The sequence below is a fragment of the Caenorhabditis elegans genome, chromosome II (assembly GCF_000002985.6).
Source record: "Caenorhabditis elegans chromosome II".
In the NCBI taxonomy this organism is placed as follows: Eukaryota; Metazoa; Nematoda; class Chromadorea; order Rhabditida; family Rhabditidae; genus Caenorhabditis; species Caenorhabditis elegans.
The window spans coordinates 14,778,187-14,805,223 of NC_003280.10; the positions used below are offsets into that span (position 1 = coordinate 14,778,187).

The window sequence follows — 27,037 nt, forward strand, 5'->3', positions numbered from 1 at the left end:
CTTGGAATTAAATTAAAGTTAAAAAAAAATAATTAAAATAATTCACAGAAAGAGAAAATGAATCTCATCTACCGTAAGACTTAAAGGCGCACGTGCAAAAATATGCTAGTTGGTCTCGCCACGATTTGGGGTGAGTACGGTGGAATTTAATTTAATTGTTTTTTTCGCACTCGGTTTTCGCAGAGTTCTTCCCCGCGATGCCACCTGACAAAACAGTTTTATTAGTGAGTTTTTTGCGGAAAAATCGAAAAAAAAATAATTATTTTAATGAAATTATTCAGAATTTACGCGACTCGGTGAGCAGAATCGTCGAAAATCTCGGCTTTTCTAGCATCGATGAGGTGGCACACGCGAAACTAGTGGGATTACTCGCAAATGGGCTGGATTCGATGAGCCAAACGTGTCGAGGATTGCTGGAAAATTGTAAAAACCACAATTTTTAATTGAAAAAATAAATTTTTTTCGAAATTTTTCGATTTTCAGCTGGCAGAACTGCAATTAGCTTGAACACAGTCGATTTAAAGCATGCTTTTCGTATTCATCGCGTCGATTTGCCCGGTTTAGTTGATTATACACGACAAGTTAGACCGTTTCCGCCGATGGTACTGGAAAAAATTATTTTAAAGCTCTAAAATCATTTTCAGAACTCGGAGATCCACGGGGAAGAGTATTTCGGCGAAAAATCGAAGGAAAATGTGCCGGAAATCTTGGGAATTGAGAAGAAACCACGGAGAAAACGTCCAGCACGTCTGGTTGAGTAAGTTTCTGCGGAAAGAAATTATTTTGGCAGGATTTTTCAACAGAAATTGAATTTTCAAAAAAATTCGGACGGAACAGACTAGCCACGCCCATAAAATGGTCGTATCAAAATCGAATTACAAAAAAAATCAATTTGACTGAGAATTTTTTAGAAGAAAATTGTATTCTTCTCATCAAAATCAACATATTTTTGTTAAATCTTTACTTTTTTCCTTTTTTTCCAAAAAAAAAAAATTCAAAATCAGCCTTTTTTCGATAAATATATACATTTTATTTGAAAAAAAAACAACGAAAACAATAAGAAAATCATAAAAATAAGAGAAAATTCAAAAAACGGTCGGAAAAAGACAAAAAATGTTAATTTTAATGAAATAATTTCTAAAATTTCATTTAAAAAAAATTCAAAATCAGCATATTTTTTGTTAATTATGTGTATTTTCTTTGAAAAAAGTTTAAAAATCAACAAAATCAAGAAGAAACTATAAAAACGGAAAATTGGAGAAAATTCCGGAAAAAAACGAGGAATTTTAGGATTTCACAGAAAAATCTGGATTTTAAAAGAAAACAATTTTCAAAAATTCCAAAAAATTTGAAAATTCATGTTCTTGTTGAGAATTCATGTATTTGAATCTATTCTTAATTTTTAATTTCAAGTATATACAAAAAATAATTTCTGGGAAAAAGACAAAATTTTTTTGAAATTATAATTTTTTGAAATTTTTTCTATGTTTCTAGATTTTTATTACAAAAATCAAAAAAAAATTATTTAATTTTTTTGAAAATCGATTTTTTTTCTCGAAAAATCCAAAATTGCGTTAAAAAAAAGAAAAAAATTTAAAAAACCCTTTTTTTGCAGATTCCCAGTTTTCGACGACGTTCAGGACACAGATCTCGGCTTCTTCTTCGACCAACCTCCACCTACACCGATTCCCACACCAGTTCCGATTCTCGAACCTCCACCACCACCGCCACCAGTGCCACCTCTTTCTCCACTCTACAAAGTTCTGGAAATCCCAGCAACACCTTCACCGATTTTTGTAGCTCCTCTGCCGCCACCGCCTGCCTACACAACGCCTGATGTGCCGCCTGAGCCAATGTGCTCACTGAGAATCAACTTTGGAAATTCGCTGAAAATCCCGCCGCGAAAAATCATCGAAAAACCGGTGGAAAAAGCTCCACCGAAAGCGAAAATGACGAGAAAACGAATGATGCGAGCGAAACACGAGAAGCGACTTCGCGAAGAGCAAATTGCGCTGGAAGAGAGCAAAAAAGAGCAGATCTACGAGAGGAAAAAGCAACGGAAAGAGAAATTGAAGAAAGAGCTCGACCGGCGGCCAAATGACGGAGTTTTACAACTGGAAACCGAAGATTTTGACTGGAAACCTCGTCGGAAACGACGGAAGGAGCTGGAAAAAGAACGAGAAGCTGAGGAGGCTGCGGAGAAAAGAAAAAAGGAAAAAGAACAATTGCCGAGTTTGAAGTTCAAATTTGGCAAGGATGTTGTCGATATGATACAGAAGAAAGGTTTTCAGAGATTTTTTGAGATAGAAATCGATATTTTTTTCAAAATTTTGGAAAAAACTCAAAAATCAGGAATAAAAAAACTTTTCGGCAAGTCGAATCAGGAATTTCTGCAATTTCTTTTTGCAATTTCCGGCAAATCGGCAAATTGGTGAAATTTAAAATTTCCGGCAAATCGGAAATTTTTTTATTTTTTCTCAACATTTTTAGATTTTTTACTACAAAAATCAAAAAAAAAATTTCAAAAATCAAAAAAAATTTAATTTTTTGAAAATCAATTTTTTTTTCTCTAAAAAATCCAAAATTGCGATTAAAGATAAAAAATAATTTTTAAAAAAATATTTAATTTTTTTCCGAAAAAAAATCAGCAAAAATGCTGGCTATTCAATTAGCCGGAAATTTTCAATTCCGGCAATTTTCCGATTTGCCGGAAACTTTCAATTCCGGCAAATCGGCAAATTGCCGGAATTGAGAATCTCCGGCAAATAGACAAGCCAGCATTTTTGCTGATTTTTTTCGAAAAAAAAATTATTATTTTTTAAATAATAAAATTAATATGAATTTCATTAAATTTTAACCTGAATTAAAAATAATTCAGCCTTTTTTATTTTTCAAAATTAATAAAAATCAAAACTTTATTTAAAGCATTACTTTCTATATTTTAAGTCAAAATTTTCAGTGATCTTTAAAAAAATAATTTTTTCCCAGAACTCCCTCTTCCGCCGCACAAAGCTCCAGCCACTGACGAAAATGCTAATAAATTGGAGGCGATTCCTCCCAGCGCGACGAAACCTGGAAAACTCACGGAGAACGGCAAATATCGAGATAATAAAGGACGGTTGCAGCCACTTTTGAAAATGAATATTCAATTTAAACGGGTTGACGGTGGTATGTTTGGAATTTTATTTTTTATATACCGAGAAAAAACATTTAAAATAATTTTTTCCGAGTAAAAATTGTTTTTAACCCAAAAAACCATAAAAGTTCGAATTTACAAAAATTAAATTTTTTGTAAAACATTTCATGAAACTCATAATTAAAACTTCTAAAAACTTCTTTATTTGTAAAACTATTTAGAAAACTCATAATAAAATCGAAATCCAAAAAAAAAATTCGAATTCGCAAAAAAGTTCAATTTTTCAACAAAAATTCTCAATAAAAATTCGAAATTTCAAAAAATCCATAGTTTTTCGTCATTTTTCCAATTATTTTTCTGATTTTTCAGTTTTCAAAAAAAAATCTCTGATTTTGGAAAAATCATGAAACCGTGAAAAAACTTTTAAAAAATCAATTTTTTTCAATTTCTCAGAATTATTTATATTCGAGTTTAAAAAATTATTTTTTAACCCGTAAAAAACCATAAAAATGAAAATGTACAAATTTTTTTTTGTAAAGCGTTTTAGAAAACTCGCTTCTTCGAAAAAATAATTTTAAAAATCCGACAATCGAATAATTTTCAATCGTTATTCAATTTTTCAACGAAATATTCCGAGAAAAAATTCTGAATTTCAAAACAAAAATTTGAATTTTATCGAAAATTGGTCTTAAAACAATATGTTTTTGACTGAAAACTCGAAAATCACAGAAAAACAACTTTCTTTTAAATTCATTTAAAAAAAAACAAAGTGTTCTTTTGGAAAAACTAATTTTCATACTTTCTTATTTTTCAATTTTTTTCAGAATTTTCTGATAAATCCAAAGTTCACTTTTTTTTCTCAGATTTTTCAGTTTTCCTTAAAAAAAAACCGCAAAACTTAATTTTGCCAAAAAAAGCACCAAAATCATGAAAAACCAAAAGATCGCCGCAATTTTCAGGAATGCTCATTCACTGCGTTCGAACAACCAAGCACAACTTGGTAAGAGGCTTGTGGCAGTCTACAGTATCAAAATGCATTTCTAAATCAGGAGTTTTCTCAAAAACAGTTAGATTTTGCCCGTTTTTTCCCCATAAAAATCTCGAAATTTTCAGGAATTCCCACGAAAACCCGAAAAGTTCAAGCTTCCGCCACCATCACCGATTCCCAAATTACGACTCAGAAGAAATCCCGATAATACATACTCGAAAATTTGAAAAAAAAACCAACCAAATCTCAAAACTCTCACTTTTTAGGAAAACTTTTCTCTCTCTCTCTCTCTCAAATTACCGGTTTTTTTTGCTTTCCAACTGCGATGTGCTATGTGCTATTTTTCCAGAATTAGGTCTCTTTTTAATATTTATTTCAATTTTTTACGAAAAATTTTAATGAATCCAGCAATTAAAAAAAAACATTTTTTATATCAGTAAAAAATCTGTTCGAGTGCGTCAGGGGTGAGCGGCAAGCAATTTTTCCGGAAAATTGGCGATTTGCCGGAATTAAAAATTTCCGGCAAATCGGCAATTTGCCGGAATGGAAAATTTTTGGCAAATAGGCAATTTAGCGAAAAATGAAAATTTCCGGTATATTGCCGGAATTGAAAAATTCTGGCAAATCGGCAATTTGCCGGAATTTAAAATTTCAAAAAAAAAAACACATTTTGATTTCAAAATGCAATCACGCTCCAGCGCTAATTAGATTTTGGCGGCAAACATGTAAGTTCGAAATTTTTAATAAATTTGCGAAAAATGCTTGAAAATGGAAGAATCTGGCAAAAAACTGAAAAAGGTTTGAAAATACGGTTTTGCCACCAATTCCTACCGAGACCCAAGTTATGGAGGCGGGGCGTTGTCATTTGGAGTTGGAGCGCGATTGCATTTCGGTTCTGAAAAACGCAAGTTTTAATTGTTATTGAAATTTAAAATTTCAAAAAACCGTTCGAAAAAAGGTTTTATTAATTTTTAAAATGGTTTTTTTAATTACTTATACTTATAAGTGTCCTTTCTGCCAAACTCCACACGGGCGGCACCGGAAATTCAATTTGCGATATGCTGTTCTTTTGACCTACTTGGCATTCGACATTGCACATGGTGCATACGTGGATTTTTTGAGAATTCGTGAGCAGAATGAGACGACTTTGAAATTAAAAACAATTATACTTTTTCAACAAAAAAAATTCCACACCCGCTTCTGGCTTCTTTCATATTTTGAAATGTAAGAGTTTGCCAAATTAGGCCATTTTGACTCGGCCACGGCCGGAACGCCAGAAGCCCGTGTCCGCAATTTTGCGAAATTTTGGTGCGGAGCTCACACCCCAACAATGAGCTGTTAGGGGAGTGGGGGAACATGCCAATTTTTCCCTTTTTTCTTCCAAGTTTGTCAGATGCTTCGGCGTTTTGCGAAGTTTTGAAAAAAAAATTAATTTCTACAAGAAATAATGCAAGCTTTCTCCACGGAACAAAGTATTATCTTGTTACAATTTTTGCATATTAATTTATAAAATTTGGGCACATTTGAGAAATTTGAAAAAAAATTGTTTTGAAAAACCCTGTCTCCCATTGCACTTTAATTTCGAAAATCGTCATTTCCGGGTTTCAATATTCTGCATAAAATGCATCAGCAAAAAGAAAGAAGAGAAAATGGGAATTTTCATAACTTTTTTAGTGGATATTGCACGCGCAGAAAAAGTGGGAAACGTTTGAACAAAATGTGAAAAAAAAATTGGAAAAGATGCACACACACCAAGTTCGTTTGCCTTTTTACTGCCTAGTATATGTTCAAAATGTTCGTTTTTGGGCTGCATTTTTAGTTTGTTTGAAAGCGAGAAAGTTCGCTCTAATGATTTTTTTTTTTGAAAAAATTGTACTGCAAGTGCGCTCCACCGCACGTAACATCTCTGATCAGCTAATTTAGAGTAGGTCAAATTTATACTTCTATTTTTTAGAATTGTGAAAAACTTTTCGATTTCCGATGTCTGAATTCAAGTCTTCTGCCGGAAACGGCCAATTTTGAGCATAAAAAAAAAGAATCCCAGATCTGCAAAGAATCTGTCTAGTTTGTTCAATTGCCTCCCCCAAATGAGGTCACAAATCGGAGACAATTCAATAATCCAGGTCCCCTACCCCCTTTCCAACAAACATTCCTCGCCACCACCCACCCGAAATTTTTTGTGCTTTTTTCGGACCAAAAGAGCATTTTTCTATTGTTTCCAAAACAAAAATTGTTGAACTCGAACAATGCCTGAACTATACTATTTTTAAAATTTTCCACGTGATTTTTTTGGATTTGATCAAGTTTTTCAAAATCGGCCCCAACATTCTGAAATTTTCAAATTTTGATCTAAATTATCAACCCCTATCAACTCCAAATTTATCCGCAAGCTTTTCATAATTATTAATTTTGTTTCCTCATCGAGACCCGAGCCCAAAAAGTCTGACTTCAGCTCTCTTCTCTGATGAAACATTTGATAGTTTCTACTAAACGGTCTATTACATCATGTTTTCCCAACGCTTTTCATTGAAAGTAGTGTAAAAGTATAGAAACAAAGTTTATATAAAAATAACCGTTTTCCAGTGGGAATTGGAAAAGGTGCTCGAAAGTGACCTGAACATGCCGATTTTTTAATAATCGGTAGTCAACTGGCAAGGAAACATTTTCAAGCAAATTTTGAATTACACGAAAAATAATGTTTTTTTAAAAATAAATCAAAACTACTATTCATATCTTGACACTAATTGTCAATGAAAAGCGTTGGAAAACATGGTGCAATAGGCCGTTCAGTAAAATTTCTACAAAACGCTTGCTTACCGAACGCCCGGTTTGCCAGCACATGGTGCAATAGACTAAGCTGTGGAATTTCCCATAAAAACACAATTTTATTACACACACACACACACACACACAATAAATGCAAGTTAGAAGTCACAGCACCACAAATCCGCGTTGTTGAGACCCGTGTCATCACCGAACCAACCCTGATCCGTTTCGATTTGCGTATTGATTCCACACACAACTTTTCCAGATTGACAGTACTGATTGCTGCTCCACTCCCCTTTTTGATAATTTAGGAATGTAACTCCTGAAAGATAGTATTTTCTTATTATTCGATTGCGAGCTTTTACTGTAAACTGGCGTAACTTCAGAACCTGATTAGCATGTTAGATTACTTGGAAAACCAGTTTCAAAAGTTACAAGAAATTAAACATTACGGAAACCAAAGCTTTAACCATCAAATAATTTTACCTGTAAGTCGGTGCCACGAGTTTCTTTTTCCGTTCGGTTGACCACAATATAGTTGAAAATTTACTACACCGTAATCATCAAATCTACCGCGTAGAGGCCCTGCTGATCGAATCGCAAAACCAACACCATATTCTCCTTCAGGGCAGTACTGGAGTTCTAGCCAGTCTCCATGTGGGCCTTCACCACTCTTGAGGTATGTGTCAACCTGATCAGAGCGATTATGGCAAACAAGCTCAATTGCATTGATACCGGTCTGATCGCTGAAATATTGGGCATTGTCGTACTTGACCCTGAGTCCACGAACAAATTGGCCAGAAGGACATCTCTTTCCAGTCCATTCCCCCCAATTGGTGACACGTGGCGACTGGAGGATTGTGGGCTCAGCACTGATCGCCAAGAGGAGCGAAGCCAAGATGGCAATTGAACGGAGCATTGCTAATGGAGACAATGCGTAATGATTGAATATGCTCTTTTCTGTCAAATATATAAGCCTTAGTGGCACGTGGCACGTGAAACGTGGCTTGTTTCAAAAAGTTTATTTAATTTTAAACGAAATTATTTAGAATTGCCTATGTTTTTCACGTACCTCATATATTTCACAGCATATTCAATATTACGTTTTTTATCCATTAGCAATGCTCCGTACACTTGTCATCCTGGCTTCGCTCCTCTTGGCGATCAGTGCTAGGCTCACCACCATCAAGTCGCCATGTGTCACCAACTGGGGGAGATGGGCTGGAATGAGCCGTTGTCCATCAGGCCAATTTGTTCGTGGATTCAGGGTCAAGTACGAGGACCATGCCTATTGGGATAGGACCGGTATTAATGGAATTGAGCTAGTTTTCCAGGACTCTAATCAGGTTGACAAATACATCAAGAGTGGTGAAAGCCCAAATGGAGACTGGAAATATTTCAATTACTGCCCTGCAGGGGGACCAAAATTAATTTAATTTTTCAAAACGGAGACAATTATTTTCGGGGATTTTAAAATTTAGCCTAATGCACCATGTACTGGCAAACCAAACGTGCCAGCCTATCACGAATACCTTTATACCCACCCCAATCGCCGTTCGACAAATTTATTGTCGACAAATTTGACAAATTGCCGATTTACCAATTTGCCGGAAAAAAAATTTGTGAAAATTTTCAAAATTTTAAAAATAATGTTCTTCATTCAACAAGTGGTCCTTAATATTTTCTCTCAACTGACAATTTCGAACTTTTCCCTTTTTTTCTACAATTCCCAACCCATTAATCAAGTTTTTGTCGGATTTTCCTCCCTGTTTTCTTGAGAGCTCGATGGAGCCAAAGAGCAAAAAAATTCCGATTTAAAAGTCAAAAAGAGCACGTTGAAATTCATAGAATTCGTGTGTTCTTTTTTTTTTTTTGAAAAAAAAAGATTTTATTTGAATCTGTGTCTAGCATGCTTTTTGTTTTTTCTCAGATTTCAAGCGAAGAAAATTTTTCCAAAAAAAAAATTCCAGAAAAAGTTATGAGCTCCTTTTTTTTCAAACAAAAAACCTTTTTATTACGTCACAAAATGCTCAAATCCTACTATGTTGGTAATTCGGTTTATTGCCATTTTTGGGTGTTCCTTCCGATGCGCCATGTGACTGAAAACAGGGCTATTCAAATATTTTTGGAAATTTGAAAACAAAATAGTTCTTCTTGAAGCTTTAACTCAGATAACCAGATTTGATCTACTTTCAGTGTTTTAAAATATTGAAAATAAAAACGTTTTTTAGATTCTGAAGTACTTTTCTATAAATTTTTTGGATTTCACCCAAAACCCCTCTTAATTCTGAACACTACAAAAACTCGTAGCTCCGCTCTTCAAATTCTTCCCTTGAGAGTTCTCAAAAGTCAGAATAAGAGCGGGAACCACAACCCAAAAAAAGTTTCCGATTTTTGACTTCCTCAAGTCGTTCAGAACGGACGCTTTTAAGTGGTTCTCTAGAGTTTTTATTTATTTACAAAATAAGTATTTTTCAAAAAATCTATCAAAATACGTGTTTTTTGAAATCAAAAAATCAAATCTCCACCAATTGCAACTGTTCTTTCTTGAAAAAAAAAACATCTTAAAACTCCTCCGAAACTCTGTTAAGAGAAGCGGTTCCTTGAAAATTTGATTCAGAAAAACTTTGGCAACTTTGGCTTCATTCCTATTCCACTTAATAAAACTACAAAAATTTCGAAACTTCTCCTTGTTGAACATAAAATGTGGAACATAAAAAAGTGAACGAAAATAGACAAGAAGCACACATATTTCACGGATCACTAAACTCTCCATTTTTTGTTTCCATTTTCCAATTGAGCCAATTACTCCATGACGTTTGGCTCTGGGGAGAGCTTCTGGTTCAAAGCACACAATATTCATGTTTTTATTTTTTGAAAATATTTTATACCAGAAAAACCTAAAAATAACAGTTTAAAAAAATTATATAAATTTTAGAAAACAATTTATTTAAAACTCCAATATTTGAGCACACTATTTTTTGTTCAAAAAATTTTGAATTTGGAAATTAAAAACAATTTTACAGTAAAATTTGATTTACGGTTCATTTTCGAAATATAATCCGTGATCGAAATTTTCCACGTGGCCGGGTTTTCATGAAAAGTGCATGGTCTTGTTGTTCTTTTCAAAATTTGCCGCCCAACACTTTTTAAAAATATTATTCCTGAGCTCCAACTAACTATTAGTGACGAATTTAAACATGTAAATCCCAAGAGACGCTTACTTTTTTATCTGATAGAACTTTGAATCCCATTTTTGAAAAATAGATTTTAAGTGATCTTGTAAAACAAAATCTAGGCGCATTTTTCACAAATCGGCTGAACTTACATTAAGAAAAAATAACAAAATATAATTTTCAAAAAATATATCCATTTTTCACAATATATATATTTTTTTTTTAAATTTTATTTCAAACTTTTTTTTTCGGAATAAAAAACCAAAAAAAATTTGTTCAGAACCAATTTTGTCAGAAAACTTTTTTAGCCAAAACACCAGAAGAAATTATTGGTTCCGAAAAAAATTTAACCAAAAAAAGTTTTTCAGAATGAAAAAACCAAACAACTTGTATTTACCAAGAAATTTAAATTTTCCAAAAAAATTCCAAAAATGTTATTTTTCCAAATAAAAAATCGATGAGTAATTTTTTTTCCATTTCCTTGTCCCAAAAAAGATAATGATTCACTATTGTTGACCCTTCTACAAATTCTCCAAAAAAAACGACGCCTCACAGGATGAGCTAGAGATGTTTTGAATTCTCCCACTCTCTATCTTCCGCAAAGAAAAATGAAGGAAAAAAGCCAAAAAGCATCCGTTTTTCCACTTCCTTTGACACCACACCATTGGATAATTTGGTGTTGTGGCGGCGGGAAAAGGGCGGAGCCCATGTTTTTTGAGCCTCAGGCTGGTGGTGGGAATTTGAAGGGCGACTGAAACTGGATATTCGCGTCTATTTGCTGAAACACTTGAATTTTTAAGAGGTTTTTATGTAAGGAATTTTAAAAAAAGTTGTTTTTTTGTGTTCTGAACCTAAAATTAAACATGCCTTATTTTTGGTATTTTTTGGCAATTTTTTTCAGTTTTATAGCAAAAATTATTGAAAAGTCGAAAAAATTAATTAAAGTTAAATTTGAACAAAATAAGTTTAAAAAACGTTGGTCATCTGCCGTATTGTGATACCTTAAACTTTAAAAATTAAGCTCAAAGTTCTTGAAGTTACAGCGCCCGACGCTTCACGGTGTTGGTACCCGTGTAGTGTCGATCGCTGTGAAAGTCAAAGCAGCCGACACGTAACCTGCTCCTGAAAACCTTGAATGTGTCGGAAATATTTTTTTTGGCTGCAATCTCTGATGTTTTTTTTTCAAAATTTCGGCTAAATTATAGCTGTCATCTGAAAATGCGGAAATATATTTAACCGCCCATTTCTCGGGACAGCTGAACAAAATTCGAAATGGCAGTAATTGTCGCCATGACAATATTTTATATGTTTGCGTGTTCTGGAAAATGATGGATACCACTTCTGGCAGTCCCGTATTCATTCGGAACTTTTTAAAATATTTCTAGCATTTTTTGTAGTTGTTTGTTTACACCTTTTTCGCTGTGAGACCACCAAACTTCGAAAAAAAATTCAAAAATTGTGACGCAATTTTCAAATACTGATTTTTTGAAAATTTTGTTACAATACTAGAGTTTCCATGTAGGCATTAAAACGCCTGCCTGCCTAACTTTAAGGCGACCTCCGCCTGCCTGCCTGACCTTAAAGCGACATCCGCCTGCCTTTCGCCTCAATCTGAGCTTTATGCTAAATTAATTTTTCCAAAAATGCATAGCTTTCGAGTTTCAAGTTAATTTTTTATCAGAAATTTTGAATGACACAGAGTTCTACTTTTTCAAATATTTTGGAGCAGAGTTTCAATTTCTCTATTTTTCTATACCAGGCTCAACTTGTGAAACTCATACTTCCTCTCTGGGGAGACCTTTGTCCATTTTTTTTCGCCTTTCGAAAAAGGACATATCAATCATTTCGTGCCATCCTAGAGGAGCTCCGTGGGGATACTACTCGATAAGATTTGCATGGCTTTTGACCTTGAAGCAAAAATTGACATAATTCGGGAAGTCGCGGCAAAGTTTAGGTCTTTGTTTCACTCTGCTTGACCTCTTTTATTATTGATGAGAAGCTGAAGAAAGGTGTGGAGAGGTCAATATGGGGGTTTTTGCTGTATAGTGATATTTTAGACTTTTGAGAATTAAGCTCAAAATTCTAGCGGCCGATGCTTCACTGGTCACCTACTTGTTTTGGTTTTGGTGACCCGTGAGGTGCTGGCCGCTTTAAAAAACAAAACAGCCGACACTAAGCCTAAACCTTGGATGTGTCGGCTGCTCTTTGGGGGTTGTGGAGTTTAATTTGAAAAATTACTGAGTAGCGGCCGACACTTCACGGGTCTAATTTTGAAATCCCGTGAAGTGTTTCTGTTCTATTAGGATTTTAATTTCCGAATTATAATACATCAAATTGTTTACGCGTTCTCCTATTATTTTTTTTCAAAAAAAAGAAAGAAACGTTTCAACGTCCTTTCGCTCTTATTTTCTTCATCCCCGGTTAATTAATTTTGTTTTGTTGGAAAATACCCCCTCCATCCATCTCTTCTCATCCATTTTTCAACGATTCGCGTTTCATTTTTTCCGTTTTTCTAGCTTTTTTCAGACTTTTGGTCTAAATTTTTTTAATTAAAAAAATTATTTTTTGTGACTAAAATTTATAACACGTAGGGATTGCTACATATGTCGGGATTAAATTTTGAAACAAAATTTTTTTTTGCAAATTTGTCATTTTTTGTTCCGGGCGGGGGAGTGCGGGGATTTAAGAACGGGGCTTACATAGTTTAATCGCAACATTTTCTCATTTTTTGTCAGATTTTCTTTCTTAGAATTGTGCACGTTTTTTTGCTCTAAATGTTTCTTTAAACTACTGTACTTCCAAATTTTTCGTTCTAGATCTCAAATGTTGAAACTCAACTTATGATATTTGTTCTCAATGAGGTCACTGAAGCAGCAAGTCCTATTTTTATTCATTTCCACAGTATTATGGTAAGTGGCCTAACTTTCCCCAATGGCCCAATTTTCCACAAATTCCAGCAACTACGGTTCTCTTCAACGAGGTCTTATCACATCGGGTCCATGCACATTTCCACTGCCACACTCTGCCAATTTCAGCGTTTTCTGTCAGATACCGTATCACAAGGTGAGTACCCAGCACGTCGTCTAACTTTTTCGACTTCTTCCAGACATCGTACGTCTGCGATCCGGGTGGTATCCTCTCGCGGACCGAGGTCGAGATGTTGCAGACGACGGCCATCAAGTTGAATATGACGTCATGTTTTTGCAGTAAATTTGAAAATTGCCAGCCAGGGATTCGTATAGCCGTAGTTCTTCTTCCATTTGTTAGCTGGAATAGTATTCGAGAATGTGATCCCACTTACACGTCATCATCGATATCCACGTCGACAATTTTATATGCGCAGTTGTTGTCGCTGCGGTGGCAAGGTAAGAGTTAGGCCATGGACTAGAAAGTGCAAAGAAAAAGTTAGGCCATACATATGAAATTCTCGGAGAAATTTAGATCACGCTGGTGAAAGTTAGGCCACGGACTAGAAAGTTATCAGTAACAGTTAGGCCATGAGCCAGAAAGTTTCCAGAACCGCCCTAGAAAAGCTATTAAGGCTATCGACTAACAAATCCTAAAAGTAAATTAGGCCATGGCCTAGAATGTTCTAAAAAATTAGGCCGCCCTAATGATCATGTAAACCTAGGCCACCAAAAACAAAAATTTCCAGAGCACTGTGACGCTGACGTCATCTTCGTCTACATCCAAAGTTGGCAGCCCGAACGACTTCGAACTCCGCTGCTCATTCCACTTTTCGGGTATTTCTAGGCCACCTATAGTAAGAAAAATTATCAATCGAGTGCACTTGCAGAAACCAGTGGCCACATCTTCGCAGATTCTCCATCCCAATCGTCACGTCGGCCAGGGAGACGACGCTAACCTCGCTGGAAAACGCCATGTCACACGCCAGCCGACTAATCCACGTGGATTTGTCGCCGGTGAGCGATGGTGCAATCGCGCTCCAATGACAATGTTTGAAGTTTTCAGGCTCACGCGGCGATTCCACGTTGGGCTCTCGCGTTTGGTGGAATAATGCTGTCAGTTGTGGTCGCGGCGATGTACGTGGCAAATTGTATTAGTGAAAAAATGGGTCAAAGGGTAATTTAGAAGTCTTGGGTTTTAAGCTAAAAATCGGAATTTCAGCGGCAAAAATCGCTGGTCCCAAAACGTGGAAACGAGAAGTTCCGGGCGGGATTCGGAGGCGGAGTGATGATGAATAGCTCGGGGAGCCAGAAGAAAAAGTCGGTGATGATGTTCCGGACGTTCTCAAAGAATAATCATAACAATAATAATAATAATAACAATAATCGATTATGAGTGTTTTTTTTCGGGTTTTTAAAATAAAGACTAGCTTGCCTTTTTCTTATCCCTTCTTATTTCATAATATTTTGAATAAATAAAAGATTGCGAAATTCCTATGATAAATTCTTATACGCGGAATCTCCGCTGAAAAAAAGGCAGGAGACTTGAAATTTCGCAATAATTTACCGTCTCCGATACCGCAGGAGTGCACATTTGTAATTGTTCAATGAATCTGTATATTATTTAGTGTAAACTAAAAATTATTTGATGAACACACATGATAAACTTTTAGATAGCACTTATGTACATATACATGAGAAATCCGGTGCTTAGATATGAACTCCTTTTTTTAAGCATAGGTTTTTAGGTTACCTGTTTTAGCGAGTTTGAATTAATCGTGGCAAAACTCACAGTCGTCAATAAAATGAACATATATAAAGTATTCAAACATACAAAGCAACAAAACTAATTGTAAATAAACAAAATTAAAAATATTTTCGATTTATTAAAAGAACAAAACATTATTGCGCTCACCTTGTTTGAATCATGTACGATGCATTATCCGAAACGGCGAGCCTGTAGCACAATAGTGATAACACAGGGTTCCTCTTAACCAAAGCCGTCGGATCCGAAGATCTACTGGCGTTTGATCGAGTTGCCCGCCTTTTTCCTCACGGACTAGATCTCTACCCCACAATGGGATTAAACAAGACCGACCCTAGACAATCCTAGAGTCAGCTTAATCTGCCAGCAGAATCCACTGACCCTTGGGTGGCCGTCCCGTTTTTCAAGATTTCTAGGGATTTGCGACCTTTCTCACGTCACGTGCGTTACCCAGCACCGGCCAAGTGATGCAAGAAAGGGCTTGGAGGTCCACATCCAGTGAGTGCTTAGCTACAGCTAAACGACCACTGGAACAGGAAGTCCCCGGTGATGATCGTATTGAACTACACAACTTTATTGTAGTAAACTACACTACCGGTTATTATATCCAGACATAGTCTCCCGATGAAATACTCTCACTTGTTCAAGTGTGAAACCCGAACCTTGCTCTTGTACAGTTGATAAAACTAATGTAACTCAAAATATGAAACGGCCCAAGACTATGAAAGATATTTTAAGTTTCCAAGTTCTTTCTTAAATTCCAAAACTTCTTTGATTCAACAACTTTCTACTAAAACGCTCATAGCAAATCATCTGCAAGGACGAATCCATTGAGAATAATGTATACTAATCATCATGTTATAGTAAAAATTGCGTGATTTGTACAGTAAAAGGTCAGCAGCATTGTTGTGAGGACTACCCCCTTGGATTGTTGCTTGCTCTTTGATTGTTGAGCGGGCATCGACTGGAGCTCGGTATCGATTGTGCTAGCCAAATAAAAATCGATTAGAGGTGTGGCATTTGAAGAACATCAAATTTCTATAGATACGAAAGTGTCTATATGTATCAAGTAGCAGACTAAAAAAATTCCAAAAAAAATCGCCTACCCCACCTCTATTTTCGATTTTAAATAACCAGTCATTCGATTGAGCGCGCAATTGAGTGCCGCTAGGTCATCAAACAGGGCCGCTCATCGCAAAAACATAGCTTGACAAAATGCTGCTGTGTTACCGTACTAATCATGGAGAACCAAGAATCATCAATCATGAAAAAGCAAGACGATCCGCAGAAGAATAAAAAAGAACTGCTAAAAATCATTTGTGGTTTTGCCTTTAACTTTTCGTTTTATACAAGCTATCCCTTCCGTCGAAGCTGGCAGATTTTGTACCGGCAATACTCTCACTTTTTCCAATGTAAAGCCCAAACCTTTCTGTTGCACAGTCGACAAAACTCATCTAACTCAGAATATGAAACGACCTAACCCTGTCAGAGATATTTTAAGTTTTCAAGTTCTTTCTTAAAATCCAAAACTTCTTTGATTCAACAACTTTTTACTGAAACACTCATAGTCCATACTCTGCAAGGACGAATCCAAAGAGAATAATGTAAACTAATCATCATGTTACAGTAAAACTAACAAAAACACAACTCCGTATCCAGACATAGTCTTCCGATGCAATACACTCACTTTTTCCAATGTAAAGCCCAAACCTTTCTGTTGCACAGTCGACAAAACTCATCTAACCCAGAATATGAAACGACCTAAGACTATCAGAATTATTTTAAGTTTTCAAGTTCTTTCTTAAAATCCAAAACTTCTTTGATTCAACAACTTTTTACTGAAACACTCATAGCAAATCATCTGCAAGGACGAATCCATTGAGAATAATGTATACTAATCATCATGTTATAGTAAAAATTGCGTGATTTGTACAGTAAACGGTCAGCAGCATTGTTGTGAGGACTACCCCCTTGGATTGTTGCTTGCTCTTTGATTGTTGAGCGGGCATCGACTGGAGCTCGGTATCGATTGTGCTATTTACTTAAACAACTGATCGATAAATATATTTAAAATGTACTCGCTGCCGCGTTCTCCGGAAAAAAGGGCAAATGTCCGCATTTCTTCGTAAAGTCTGGTGTTTGCGTACACCCATTTTTCTTTCATTAAATATTTATAAATGCATTGATTCGCGTTTGAGTTTCAAAATTATCTCTATTTGAAATTCCGCGCAAATCTCATGGACGCGGCCTAGGATTCTCTTCGGTCGAGCGCTTGCAACGACGCTCCGTTCTCCCGCATGGGTGTTGTTTAGAGTTTGTTCATATTCCAAATATCGGTCCTATTTTTCAGATTTTCCAGCGTTTTCCAACATTTTTCCACAATTTTCGGAGAAAATTCTGTAAAAATTCAACTTATCTCGTTTTTCCTTCCATTTTCCTTTAAAATATCTCACAATTTACTCAATAAACCGTGTCTAAAGTTTCAGACTAGTTGGGTTACACAGAATGGTCGAAATTGACTTTAATAAAGAGAACGAAGAAGATTTTTCGGATCCGCCAGGATTTGTTGACGACGTCACCGATGATGGTTGGTTTTTTATTCAATTTTTTGAAATCAATTCCAAAAAATAGCCAACAATCAATGTTTTTATTTCAGTTCTCGTTCCTGACGTTCTCCACAAGAAACCAACTATCGATGAATTTGAAGACAATTGCGTCTTCATCGCGGGAATCCCAGTTGTTGGAGCTGACCGTCTTGGAAAACTCCAAAGTGTACTGAAGAAGGTTCTGGAGAGGTTGGATCCTGCAGTGAAGCTCTACATTCCGCCAAGTCCAGAAGGAGGTTGCTTGGTGAGATTCACGCAAACGATATCGATTTTAATATATTTTTTCCAGGGAGTTCTGCTCACCGAGTGGGCCGATCAACGATCCGCTCAGTTCGCCGTGAAAAGTTTGAATGGATATGCTTTCGATAAGAATCACACATTCACCGCCCGTTCTTTCAAGGATATGAAGCAACTCGAAGCTCCTTCCGATCACTGGACAACTCCAGAGAAGCAGGCTTATAATGACGTTGGAGATCTCTGGTGGTGGCTTCAAAACGAGCGTTGCCGTGATCAGTTCGCAATTTCCCACGATAAACTTGGAGTTCCAACTGTCGGAGTGTTCACCAATATGAAGGGAAATGATCCAGAGCTTGCAGGAGATGCCGATAAGGCTGAAAGAGCTGTAAGTTTTGAGAATTATTTGTTTTTAAAAAATGAAATAATTTTTTTTTCCAGAACTGGACCGAAACCGTCTTCACTTGGTCACCACACGGCTCCTACCTTTCCACGATCCATAAGCAAGGAATCATACTTTGGGGAGGCAAAGACTACGCTCGTGCCCACCGTTTCGCTCATACCAACGTTCAATACATTGATTTCTCGCCGTGTGAGACCTACCTTGTTACCTACGCCGCTCCGGAAGAGTCGAACAGCTGGGGAGACTGTGAGAAGGATAGTTTGAGAATTTGGGACGTCCGAACCGGAGAATTGAAGAAGGCCTTTTCCACTTTCGAGCTCACCGGAAGAACTCAGCTCCCAACCTGGCCATTCTTCAGATGGTCATTCGATGAGAAGTACTTCGCGTGCCTCAAGGCTCCAGAAAAGGATAAGCTTGAGCGTGAGCAGAAGATCAACGGAATTTCGATCTTCGAATCCGAGAAGTTCGAGCTCTATGAAGGCCGTCCCGTGAATATCGAGAATATCAAGCAATTCGAGTGGTCGCCAACATCCACAGTCCTCGCCTACTATTCAGAGTGCACTGACGCCGTTCCAGCCGAGTTTGGACTCTTGCAAGTTCCATCAATGCAGAGACTTCGTTCGGCTCGCGTTCACAATGTCGCCGACGCTCAGATGTTCTGGCAGAAGAGCGGAAAGCGATTGGCCTTCTACACGATGAGATTCAAGAAGAAGGAGTACAGAGAGACCGGAGAAGTCAAATATGTGGTAAGTTTTGAGTTTTTTAAAGGATTTTTTGAGGCCTATGACAATAATAATAATAATGATATAATTTCAGGGAGGATGCCAATACCACGTGGACATCTTCGAGATTGACAAGAAGGACGTTTCCCTTATGAATCTCCCACTTTCGGAGCCATTCATCCATTTCGATTGGGATCCAGAAGGCGATAAGTTCTGTGTGCTCGTGGGAAACACCGCTAAGGCCACTCCACAAGTCTACAAGATCGAGGCTAACAGCCACGCACCGAAGCTTGTGAGCAAGTTGGACGCTGGAGTTCACTTCAATGAGGTTCAATTCGCGCCGAAAGGAGGATGGCTTGCAGTTCTCGCCAAGGTGTCAGCTGGAGGAAACGTCTATTTCATTGATACTTCTTTGTCGGAGGCCAAGAGAACTAATGTTATAGAACATCCACTCTTCAATAAGGGATATTGGGATCCAACTGGAAGATACTTTGTGACATGCTCAACGTTGGGAGGAAGAGCCGGAGCCGATTTGGGTTACCGAATCTTCACATTCCAGGGAAGAGAACTGTGCAGAAAGAATCTCGACCGGCTCGCCCAATTCAAGTGGAGACCACGGCCGCCGGTGAAGTTGAGCGAACAGAAGCAGCGTGAGATCAAGAAGAACTTGAAGAAGACCGCCGCCAAGTTCATCAAGCAGGATGACGACGAAAAGTGCAGAGCCAGTCAGGAGGTTGTTGAGAAGCGACGCAAGATCATGGCTGCCTTCGATATTATTCGAAGCCGGAATCGCGAGCAACTCGACGCCACCCGTGACGAGAGAATCTCTCTTCGAAACGGCGTGGACACAGAAGCCCAACTCGACGAGGACGAATTTGTGGATGAGGAGATTACCATTGCGCTGAGCACAAGCAAAACACAAGCCCCTCTGACGGAGGAGGAGATGAGAGACTAATTAGTTATTTGATTTCCCGGTTTTTCCCCTTTTTTATGCGCTGCTTTTTCTTCCTGATTTCTCGAAGACTTGGAGCGGCGTCCCCTCTTTTTGGTGGTTCCACCATGTACTCGTTTTCGTTTTCCTCTTCATTTTCCCAGTCATGTCGTCATTTTCTGAACAACGCCTTTTTCTATGGCAAATTTAACTTTATGATGCCTGAATGGAGAAGGTTTTTTCAAGCTTCTTTTGGGCGGCCCTAATATTATTTAATTGTTTCTCTCTATCCACTTTAATATCTCTTGTTGCTCCCGTCTCTCCGTGTTTTCTGGTGGTTTTTGCCGATAAAATGTTGATGAATTAGTTGATGTTTCAGATTTTTTCCAAATAAACAGAAGTGAAAATTCATAAATTATATTTTTCAGCGCTATAAAATTGTGATTCTGAAAAAAAAATTCCACGTTTATTAAAAATTCCACAAATGGTGCAATGTGACGTGACGGTGTATGCACACTTTGCATTAAATTTGACGACAAATGTCTCATCGGGTTTTCTGTCAATTTTTAATCCACTTTCTCTATTTTACTCTGTTCTTTTTATACTTTTTTAAAATAAAATTTCTATAAAAAACTTTAAACTTCAATTTTAGCAATTAACCCGTTCATGCACTCATCGTTTTCGGAGCCAAATTCGCCGTTGAAAGAGGTGCTCGTAGATAAGTGGCAGACAGCCTCATGCAGCGATTTGGGCGAAGAATATGTAAAAGTAGGGGTTTTTAATGAGAAAATTTAACGAAAAAAAATCAATTTTTCAGCCGGGACCCCTGGCGAGAGCAAAATTCAACGCGTTGCGAAATAAACGCGAAGCAATTGATCGATTTTTGAAAAAGCACCGAAAAGAGGATCTCAGCTTATATATTGGTAATTTTTATTATAGAATTTGAATTTAAATTTATCAAAAAACGATTTTCAGACGAACTCCGCGATTTTGCGATTTCACCCGGCGGGCTTGTGGACGATGAGTTCCGCGCCGTCATTTGGCCAGTTTTATCCGCGAATTTAGTGCAAAACGATGATTTAGACGATGTTTCTTCGTCCTACGACTCGGATTTCGAATCTGCGCAGTCGGATTTCGACGAGGAGCCTGCTTATGAGGTTTTTACACTGAATATAAATTTTTTAAATATGAAATATAAGCTTGTGTTCCAGGAAAGCGAGGAGCTGACACTAGAAGATTTAAAAGGCCACAAAGAATGGAATCAAGTAGAATTGGACGTTCATCGGACGCTTTCCAGGTTCCCACCGAACATATCAGATACCCATCGAGACGTGCTTCAAACCGAACTCATTCCATTAATTGTACGGGTGCTCAGTATTAATCCACGGTTTAATTATTATCAGGGTGAGTGAAATGATGTGAAAATAAATATAACATAATTTAAATTCAAATTTTCCAGGTTTCCACGACATTTGCCTCACAGTACTTCTAGTTTGCGGCGAGGTAGATGCTCTCCCAGTCTGCTCAAATCTCGCGAAAAATGGCTCATTCAACAACTATTTGCTAAAAACTCTCGAAAAATCCGTAGTCCGAGAGCTGGATCTCCTCTACGTCATCTTGTCACGTGTCGACCCATCTTTGGAGCAAGTTATGCGATCCGTCGAGCTCGGCACCATGTTCGGACTCTCGTGGCCGTTGACCTGGTTCTCACATACACTGAAGCAATATCAGCAGATTGTTCGATTTTTCGACGTCTTCCTCGCCTCCTCGCCACTGCTTCCGATCTACGTGTCGGCGGCTGTCGTCGTGTTTCGACGGGCAAGCATTCTGGCTTGTGAGCGAGAAATGCCATTTCTACATCGTCTGCTCACCGAAATGCCCCACGAGTTGCCCATCGACACGATCATCAAGGATTCTGTGTACGATTTTTGCAGTCAGAAAAAATATTTAAAAAAAATGTTTTTAATTAAAAATTTTTTTTTTTTTGAAAAATAGATTATCAAGCGAATTCTGCAGCTTTTTGAATGGAATTATGGTTTTGCAAGCCCTGTCGATTTACGAAAAATTTTGTACTACACGTGGACAAGTGCGATTTCGAGTTTTTCCGAGATTTTACAGTTTTGGACATTTTTGTTAAATTTTTTCTGCCTTTAACGCGGCCAATATATATTATAAATTCTCGTTTTCTATAAATTTCAACGATGAAAACATTGATTTTTATCTGAAAAAACTGTAAAATTCGAGCATTTTTGCAAAAAACGTTGTTTTTTTAACTAAAAATCTTGTTTTTCAACTTTTTTCTCGAATTTTACAATTTTACAGTTTTTTTTCTCAGTTGAAAATCAATGTTTTCATTGTTGAAATTTATAGAAAACCGCTTTTAAATTTTAAATGCAGAAAAAAATTCGCAAAAATGTCCAAAAATCATGAAATCTCGCGAAAAAATTACCTCACACTTGTCCGCGTGTAGTACAAAATTCTCCGTAAATCGACATGTATCAAAGCGTGCCGCAGGTTCGCAAAACAGTTTTGAGAGCGGGAAAAAGCATTCAAAATCCGTCCAAACTCCAAAAATTTCCATATTTTCAGATACTTGTCAAAACTAATGCCGCCGTGCCTTCTCAAAACGAAATACACGAACGAATATCGAAAAATTGCAAGTTTCAGTCAACTTTTTGCTCTCAAAAAACTCTAAAATATTTCAGGTCTCAAAGCCATCGAAAGCCGCCGTGAAAACCATCCCAAGATACGCGCTTCAGTTCATGTTCGTCGCCGGAACCGTTGGCGCGGCCGCCAGCTTCTTCTTCTTCAAACAAATTCATCCAATGTGATAAATGTTCCCCGCCAAAATGTTCATATTACCCTCGAAATTTTGCACGAAAACTACGATACAGGGTCTTGAAACGACACTTTTTTTTTGTGATTTTCAACACTTTTCGTGTTGAGACCCATTACCGTATTCTTCCAGCAAAAATCGCTACCTCCCATGTCTGTATAGTCTTCCTGTCCCACTTTTTCCGAGCTTTCCTTCTTCTAGTATTAGTATAGATATCGTCGATTATTTTTAGCACTAACTATATTTCGCGCATTCCATTTTTCTGGATCCAAGTATTTCATCTTTTTCTATAATAAATTCCAGTTCAATTTTTAAAGTTTTTCAACCAGTTTTCGTCTTTTTCGAAGCAGACACCATCACAACAGGACTTGGCTCGAAATTTCGAGATTCGATGACTTCTCGAATGGTGGAGACGATGCCGAGGATTTTTGCTGAAAAAAAAACGAATTTTCAGTTTGAATCAAGCGAAATTCCAAAAAATTCATTGATCGTGGTGGGACCCGAGCTAAAGCAAGAAGGCGTGCGCCTTTAAAGAACTACGGTAAAAATTTAATTCTATTAAAAATCGATTTCGCAATTCGATTTTTTATTTTTCTTGTAGCCGAGGATAGCCAAAAATTCAACAAAGTGGTTAAAAATAAATACTAAATTCTAAAAATAGGAATGAATTCTCAAAATGAACTGAAAAATGCAAAACAGGAACGGTCAAGTTGGTGCCGATGGGAGGGGGGGTTTCAAAGGTAACCCACCGACTCCGGACCACGCCTGTCTGACATGAACGCATTGCAGAGGGGTATATATACTTGCTGCCTTCCGTGCGTCCGACTTTTCTAGAAGAATTGCAGTTCGGTAGAGCGCGCTTGTATTCTTATTGTGGCCCCTTCTCAGACAAACGCTTAGTAGCTTAATTAGATTTCAACCATATTAAACGAGATTTCAACCATATTTGTTTAGAAAATCCATATTGCATTATATTTGCTCCATATTAGATTAGAAATCCATGTTAGATTAGATTTCCTCCATATTTCATTAGAAAACAAATCTAATCCAATATGGTCGAAATCTAATCCAATATGGCACGCTCTCAGCCATATTTGATTAGATTTCGTCCATGTTAGATTAGAAATCTCACGAGAAATGGGAGTATTAAAATAAATAAATAAATAAGAAGAAAACGGAAAGTGCAAACGCGTAGGGCTTAAAATTTTTAAATTAAAATTGAAGACCTTTAAAAAGTTTTAAAATAAAATTATGATATGAAAATAAGAATTATCTCCTGCAAATAATAATCTAAAGATGATGTCCGCTGACTGACTTTGACGAATCTCCGAAAAGTCTCCAACTGGTAATGTTTTTTTCAGAAACACTTTTTTTTTCAAAATCCGGCAAGAAATTTCACGGCTACAGCTGTGACAACTTCGATGGTTACAAACAACGAAATAACATATTCTATTAATTTAAATTAACTCCTACAAACCATTACTTTTTTCGGTATAATTCGTGGAAAAATTATATCATTTCACACAAATGATACTAGAGCTCTTGCTGCGGAAAGCGGAAACAGTCAATACCGTACTTTTAAAGTTTTCATGAATTTTGTATTTTACGTCTGTTTTGTGCCAACCCGCAGACCATAGTTAAATAAAATTACTTTTCCTAGCATTTACATTTTGATACAAAATACTTTAATTCACACTTCCAGCAACCAAAAAGTATGATTTAACGATTTTTTTTTAGAAAAAACTCTTTTCCAAATTTTCTGAAACTAAAAAAATCTTTGTTCTCTTCTATTGGTTAGTACGATTGGAGGCTAAGATTAATGAAAGCGGTTAACAAACTTTTTCAAATGAAAAACCTTGATATCAAGCCGTTCAAGACTTCAAAATACATTCCCTCTACTCACTAGTCAGTTCATCTAATTTTCCTTAACTTATCGAAGAAACAACGCGCGCTACCACCACCAGCTATTTAACCGAACAGTTCATCGAAAGTTCATGTGTGCAGATTGGCCGAGTCGGTAAGAACACAGTCTTTAGAATATAACATCCTGGATCGATTCCCCACAGTGGCAACTTCAGAAAGACACAGTAGCAGTGTTGATAGAGCGGCTACAGTTATTAGGCGAGACAGCCAGTGTGTAGTGTAAGATATATGCGAGACATGAGAAATATTTTTCTCATTTTCTTTATTTTTTCCACATTATTTTCGGGTGAAATATTCTTCGAAAAAAAATTATTCAGAAAATCCGAGCCAAATTTGATTAGATTTTGTCCATATTGGATTAGATTTGTTCCATATTCGATTAGATTTCGTCCATATTGGATTAGAATTGTTCCATATTGGATTAGATTCCGGCCATATTGGATTAGATTTGTTCCACATTGGATTAGATTTCAACCATATTTGATTAGAAAATCCATATTGGATTAGAATAGGAAGCCTATTAATTATGTCCCCATTATATTTGCTCAGTTTCTAATCAAATATGGTTGAAATCTAATTAAGCTACTAAGCGTTTGTCTGAGTTACCATAAGTTGCCGCAAGCACCGGAATCCGGGTCGAAAGGCACATTGACATGAAGATTAGACGGAAAAGACGAAGATCCCAGTGAATAAGTCTGAAATTATGGAATTTTGGTGTAAAAAATCCAAAATTTTCAAGACTAACGATGACAAGAACGATTCGCCGGTGACAAAAACTGCGTAGACGGTCCAGTAGCGAACGAAGAAATCTTGATGATTCTTGAGGAAGCTCGGATTTTCATAGGAAGACGTGGAAGAGATCGCGGTGACTGTCATGAACGTTGGGATGATAAGGGTCTGAAAAATTTGCGAGGATTTTGAGATCGATGACGTCACAACGGTTTATATTTTTTTAGTTCCACAAATTTTTTGTATCGAATTTCGAATTCACCGCTTTTTTTACCCCTGTGCCCCAATTTTCTAGAGCTCCGTCCAAGTTTTGAAATTTCCGGGATTACTGTAGTATAAAAAGTACGTGTTTGCGTACTCTTCAAAATTGCGCTCAAAATAGCTTTTAAAAAATGATTTCAACGGAGCACACTTGCATACCATAAACGCTGTGATCGCTCCCACTGCATCATTCAGAAGTACAAGAGTGAGTAAAACACCCAGAGCTCCATAGAAACAATGCTCCCTTCTTCTCCCGAAAACCCGCTCAATTTCTCGAAATCTGAAAAATTCCATTTTTATCAATGGAGCGTCGTTGCATTCTCACAGCAATTCATAGCTATGCGGTTCGTAGAGCACGTTGCACACGAGGATATTCAATTTTACAAGATCCACGTCATCCCACGAGTTCATCAGCTTCTTTTGTTGGATTACTGTAAAAGTGGAAAGTACGCTCCAATGAGAAAGTAGATCAAACCTGGCTTCGGATCACTCTTCGCGTTAGACGTCAGATAACTGGCCAAAGTAGATAAAAAACCGGATTTTTTGACATCGGACGCTAGCGATATCGGAGCCGTGTTCTAAAATTTACAAAAACTTGGGCCTTGCAAGGCGCTCCCCCGACAAATCCTCACATTTTCGAGATAGAACGAACGTTCTTGGTTGATAACCTCCGCTTGAGACATGCTAACCGATCAAATTTCGATTATAGACGCGAAGTTTCTTTGTGTTCAAATTCAAAATAATTGGAAAATTGGAATTTCACATTTTTTCGTTTTAATTTTTATTTTTGAAAGGTTAAATTGAGAAAATAATCCGAGGACACGCGAAAATTGCAACCACCGCCATTCCTCGAAAAATGTCGGCCGCCTGTCAGAAAGTGTGTATATATACCCCCCGACGCAACACAATTCCGACCACCGGTCCGGAGTTTGTGGGTTACCAAAATTGTCATTTGAATCCCCCCATAGACATCCCTTGACCGGGGGTTTTTGCAATTTCATTTATTTTTCCTGAAAAGTTGATATTTCCAGTCTTTTTAGTGTTCCCAAGTATTTCGAAACATGTGTTCTATAGAAAATCGATTATGAGGGGAAGGGGGTATGTACACCCTTTCACTCCTTTTCTGTGACGTCACAAACAGCCTCTACCAACACACCATTCCTCAAGAAGTGTCTGCCGTTTCTATCGCTGCGAGTATATATACCCCCGGTCGCCATTGGTTTGTGGCCGTCCGGGTCTGGCGTTTATGGGTTATCCAATTTCTTGAATCCATCTCCCACAGACACCTCCTTGACCGGGAAGGTTTTTGCAAAATCGGAATCGTAATTTCGCGACTAACTTTTTAAAAATAATTGCATTCCTTCCAGAACACTGTTCAGGCAAAAAAAAATTCTCAACAATTTTTTTTAAAATTTTTAAAAAGAATTACAACGTGGTGTCAGAGTGTCCCATTTCAGCTTGATCTACCTAGTTCTACAAAAAATGCGGGAAAAAAAGACGCAGAGTTCTCAACTGATTTTGCATGGTTAAGAACGTGCTGACGTCACATTTTTTGGGAAAATAATTTCCCGCGTTTTTTGTAGATCAAACCTTAATGGGACAGCCTGGCACCACGTGAACAGTTCTCAGTGAAGTTCTTCTCCGCAAGAAAAGTT

General features: G+C 37.1%; 6 protein-coding genes, 4 non-coding genes and 1 pseudogene across 15 annotated transcripts; 8 read left to right on the forward strand and 3 right to left on the reverse strand.

Annotated features, from left to right (window-relative positions):
- Positions 1-158: 158 nt before the first annotated feature.
- On the forward strand, positions 159-4,545 carry Y54E2A.8 (the record flags this gene model as incomplete). Of its 2 annotated transcripts, NM_064663.7 has the most annotated exons (8): positions 159-224; positions 282-423; positions 484-602; positions 645-757; positions 1,616-2,283; positions 2,989-3,168; positions 4,096-4,202; positions 4,250-4,545. In NM_064663.7, the coding sequence occupies 8 exons, from the start codon at positions 198-200 to the stop codon at positions 4,349-4,351; spliced, it is 1,458 nt and encodes a 485-aa protein (NP_497064.1). The 2 variants fall into 2 exon arrangements, with proteins under 2 accessions (NP_497064.1, NP_001293537.1); NM_001306608.3 differs by lacking the exons at positions 159-224; positions 282-423; positions 484-602; positions 645-757 and having other exon boundaries at positions 1,854-2,283; positions 4,250-4,351.
- Positions 4,546-6,997: 2,452 nt separating this feature from the next.
- Positions 6,998-7,820, reverse strand: Y54E2A.9 (Vitelline membrane outer layer protein 1 homolog). The gene is made up of 2 exons (NM_064664.3): positions 7,377-7,820; positions 6,998-7,212 (listed from the first exon to the last, which is right to left on the reverse strand). Exons 1-2 carry the CDS (start codon positions 7,807-7,809, stop codon positions 7,049-7,051), a joined length of 597 nt encoding a protein of 198 aa, NP_497065.1. The 5' UTR covers positions 7,810-7,820; the 3' UTR covers positions 6,998-7,048.
- A 122-nt stretch (positions 7,821-7,942) lies between these two features.
- On the forward strand, positions 7,943-7,963 carry 21ur-13213. The gene has a single exon (NR_051920.1).
- Positions 7,964-8,011: 48 nt separating this feature from the next.
- On the forward strand, positions 8,012-8,326 carry Y54E2A.13 (annotated as a pseudogene). The gene has a single exon. A coding segment is annotated over exon 1 (315 nt).
- Positions 8,327-12,864: 4,538 nt separating this feature from the next.
- Y54E2A.10 (uncharacterized protein) lies at positions 12,865-14,469 on the forward strand. Its single transcript, NM_064665.6, has 7 exons — positions 12,865-12,975; positions 13,024-13,129; positions 13,173-13,431; positions 13,722-13,809; positions 13,863-13,989; positions 14,039-14,149; positions 14,195-14,469. The coding sequence occupies exons 1-7, from the start codon at positions 12,923-12,925 to the stop codon at positions 14,366-14,368; spliced, it is 918 nt and encodes a 305-aa protein (NP_497066.1). The 5' UTR covers positions 12,865-12,922; the 3' UTR covers positions 14,369-14,469.
- Positions 14,470-17,217: 2,748 nt separating this feature from the next.
- Positions 17,218-20,049, forward strand: eif-3.B (Eukaryotic translation initiation factor 3 subunit B). Its single transcript, NM_001027298.8, has 5 exons — positions 17,218-17,324; positions 17,394-17,587; positions 17,633-17,965; positions 18,019-18,726; positions 18,797-20,049. The coding sequence occupies exons 1-5, from the start codon at positions 17,243-17,245 to the stop codon at positions 19,655-19,657; spliced, it is 2,178 nt and encodes a 725-aa protein (NP_001022469.2). The 5' UTR covers positions 17,218-17,242; the 3' UTR covers positions 19,658-20,049.
- Positions 20,050-20,285: 236 nt separating this feature from the next.
- tbc-20 (Rab-GAP TBC domain-containing protein) lies at positions 20,286-22,780 on the forward strand (the record flags this gene model as incomplete). 2 transcript variants are annotated; one of them, NM_064667.6, is made up of 7 exons in its annotated part: positions 20,286-20,401; positions 20,451-20,556; positions 20,609-20,790; positions 20,845-21,037; positions 21,093-21,552; positions 22,223-22,289; positions 22,339-22,780. In NM_064667.6, 7 exons carry the CDS (start codon positions 20,300-20,302, stop codon positions 22,462-22,464), a joined length of 1,236 nt encoding a protein of 411 aa, NP_497068.2. The 2 variants fall into 2 exon arrangements, with proteins under 2 accessions (NP_497068.2, NP_001293538.1); NM_001306609.3 differs by lacking the exons at positions 20,286-20,401; positions 20,451-20,556; positions 20,609-20,790; positions 20,845-21,037; positions 21,093-21,552 and having other exon boundaries at positions 22,239-22,289; positions 22,339-22,464.
- W01D2.3 (Receptor expression-enhancing protein) lies at positions 22,727-26,123 on the reverse strand (the record flags this gene model as incomplete). Of its 3 annotated transcripts, NM_064668.5 has the most annotated exons (7): positions 22,727-22,900; positions 24,999-25,087; positions 25,138-25,289; positions 25,542-25,662; positions 25,708-25,813; positions 25,858-25,960; positions 26,015-26,123. In NM_064668.5, 7 exons carry the CDS (start codon positions 26,063-26,065, stop codon positions 22,791-22,793), a joined length of 732 nt encoding a protein of 243 aa, NP_497069.2. The 3 variants fall into 3 exon arrangements, 2 of the variants coding, with proteins under 2 accessions (NP_497069.2, NP_001293579.1); NM_001306650.3 differs by lacking the exons at positions 25,542-25,662; positions 25,708-25,813; positions 25,858-25,960; positions 26,015-26,123 and having other exon boundaries at positions 22,791-22,900; positions 25,138-25,268; NR_131431.1 differs by lacking the exons at positions 24,999-25,087; positions 25,138-25,289; positions 25,542-25,662; ... (1 more) ...; positions 25,858-25,960; positions 26,015-26,123 and having other exon boundaries at positions 22,732-22,900.
- On the reverse strand, positions 23,164-23,241 carry W01D2.8. Its single transcript, NR_051921.1, has one exon. It is a non-coding gene; the product is annotated as an Unclassified non-coding RNA W01D2.8 (non-coding RNA).
- A 192-nt stretch (positions 26,124-26,315) lies between the features above and the next one.
- Positions 26,316-26,373, forward strand: W01D2.7. The gene has a single exon (NR_051922.1). It is a non-coding gene; the product is annotated as an Unclassified non-coding RNA W01D2.7 (non-coding RNA).
- A 235-nt stretch (positions 26,374-26,608) lies between these two features.
- W01D2.9 lies at positions 26,609-26,690 on the forward strand. The gene has a single exon (NR_101773.1). It is a non-coding gene; the product is annotated as an Unclassified non-coding RNA W01D2.9 (non-coding RNA).
- Positions 26,691-27,037: the final 347 nt, after the last annotated feature.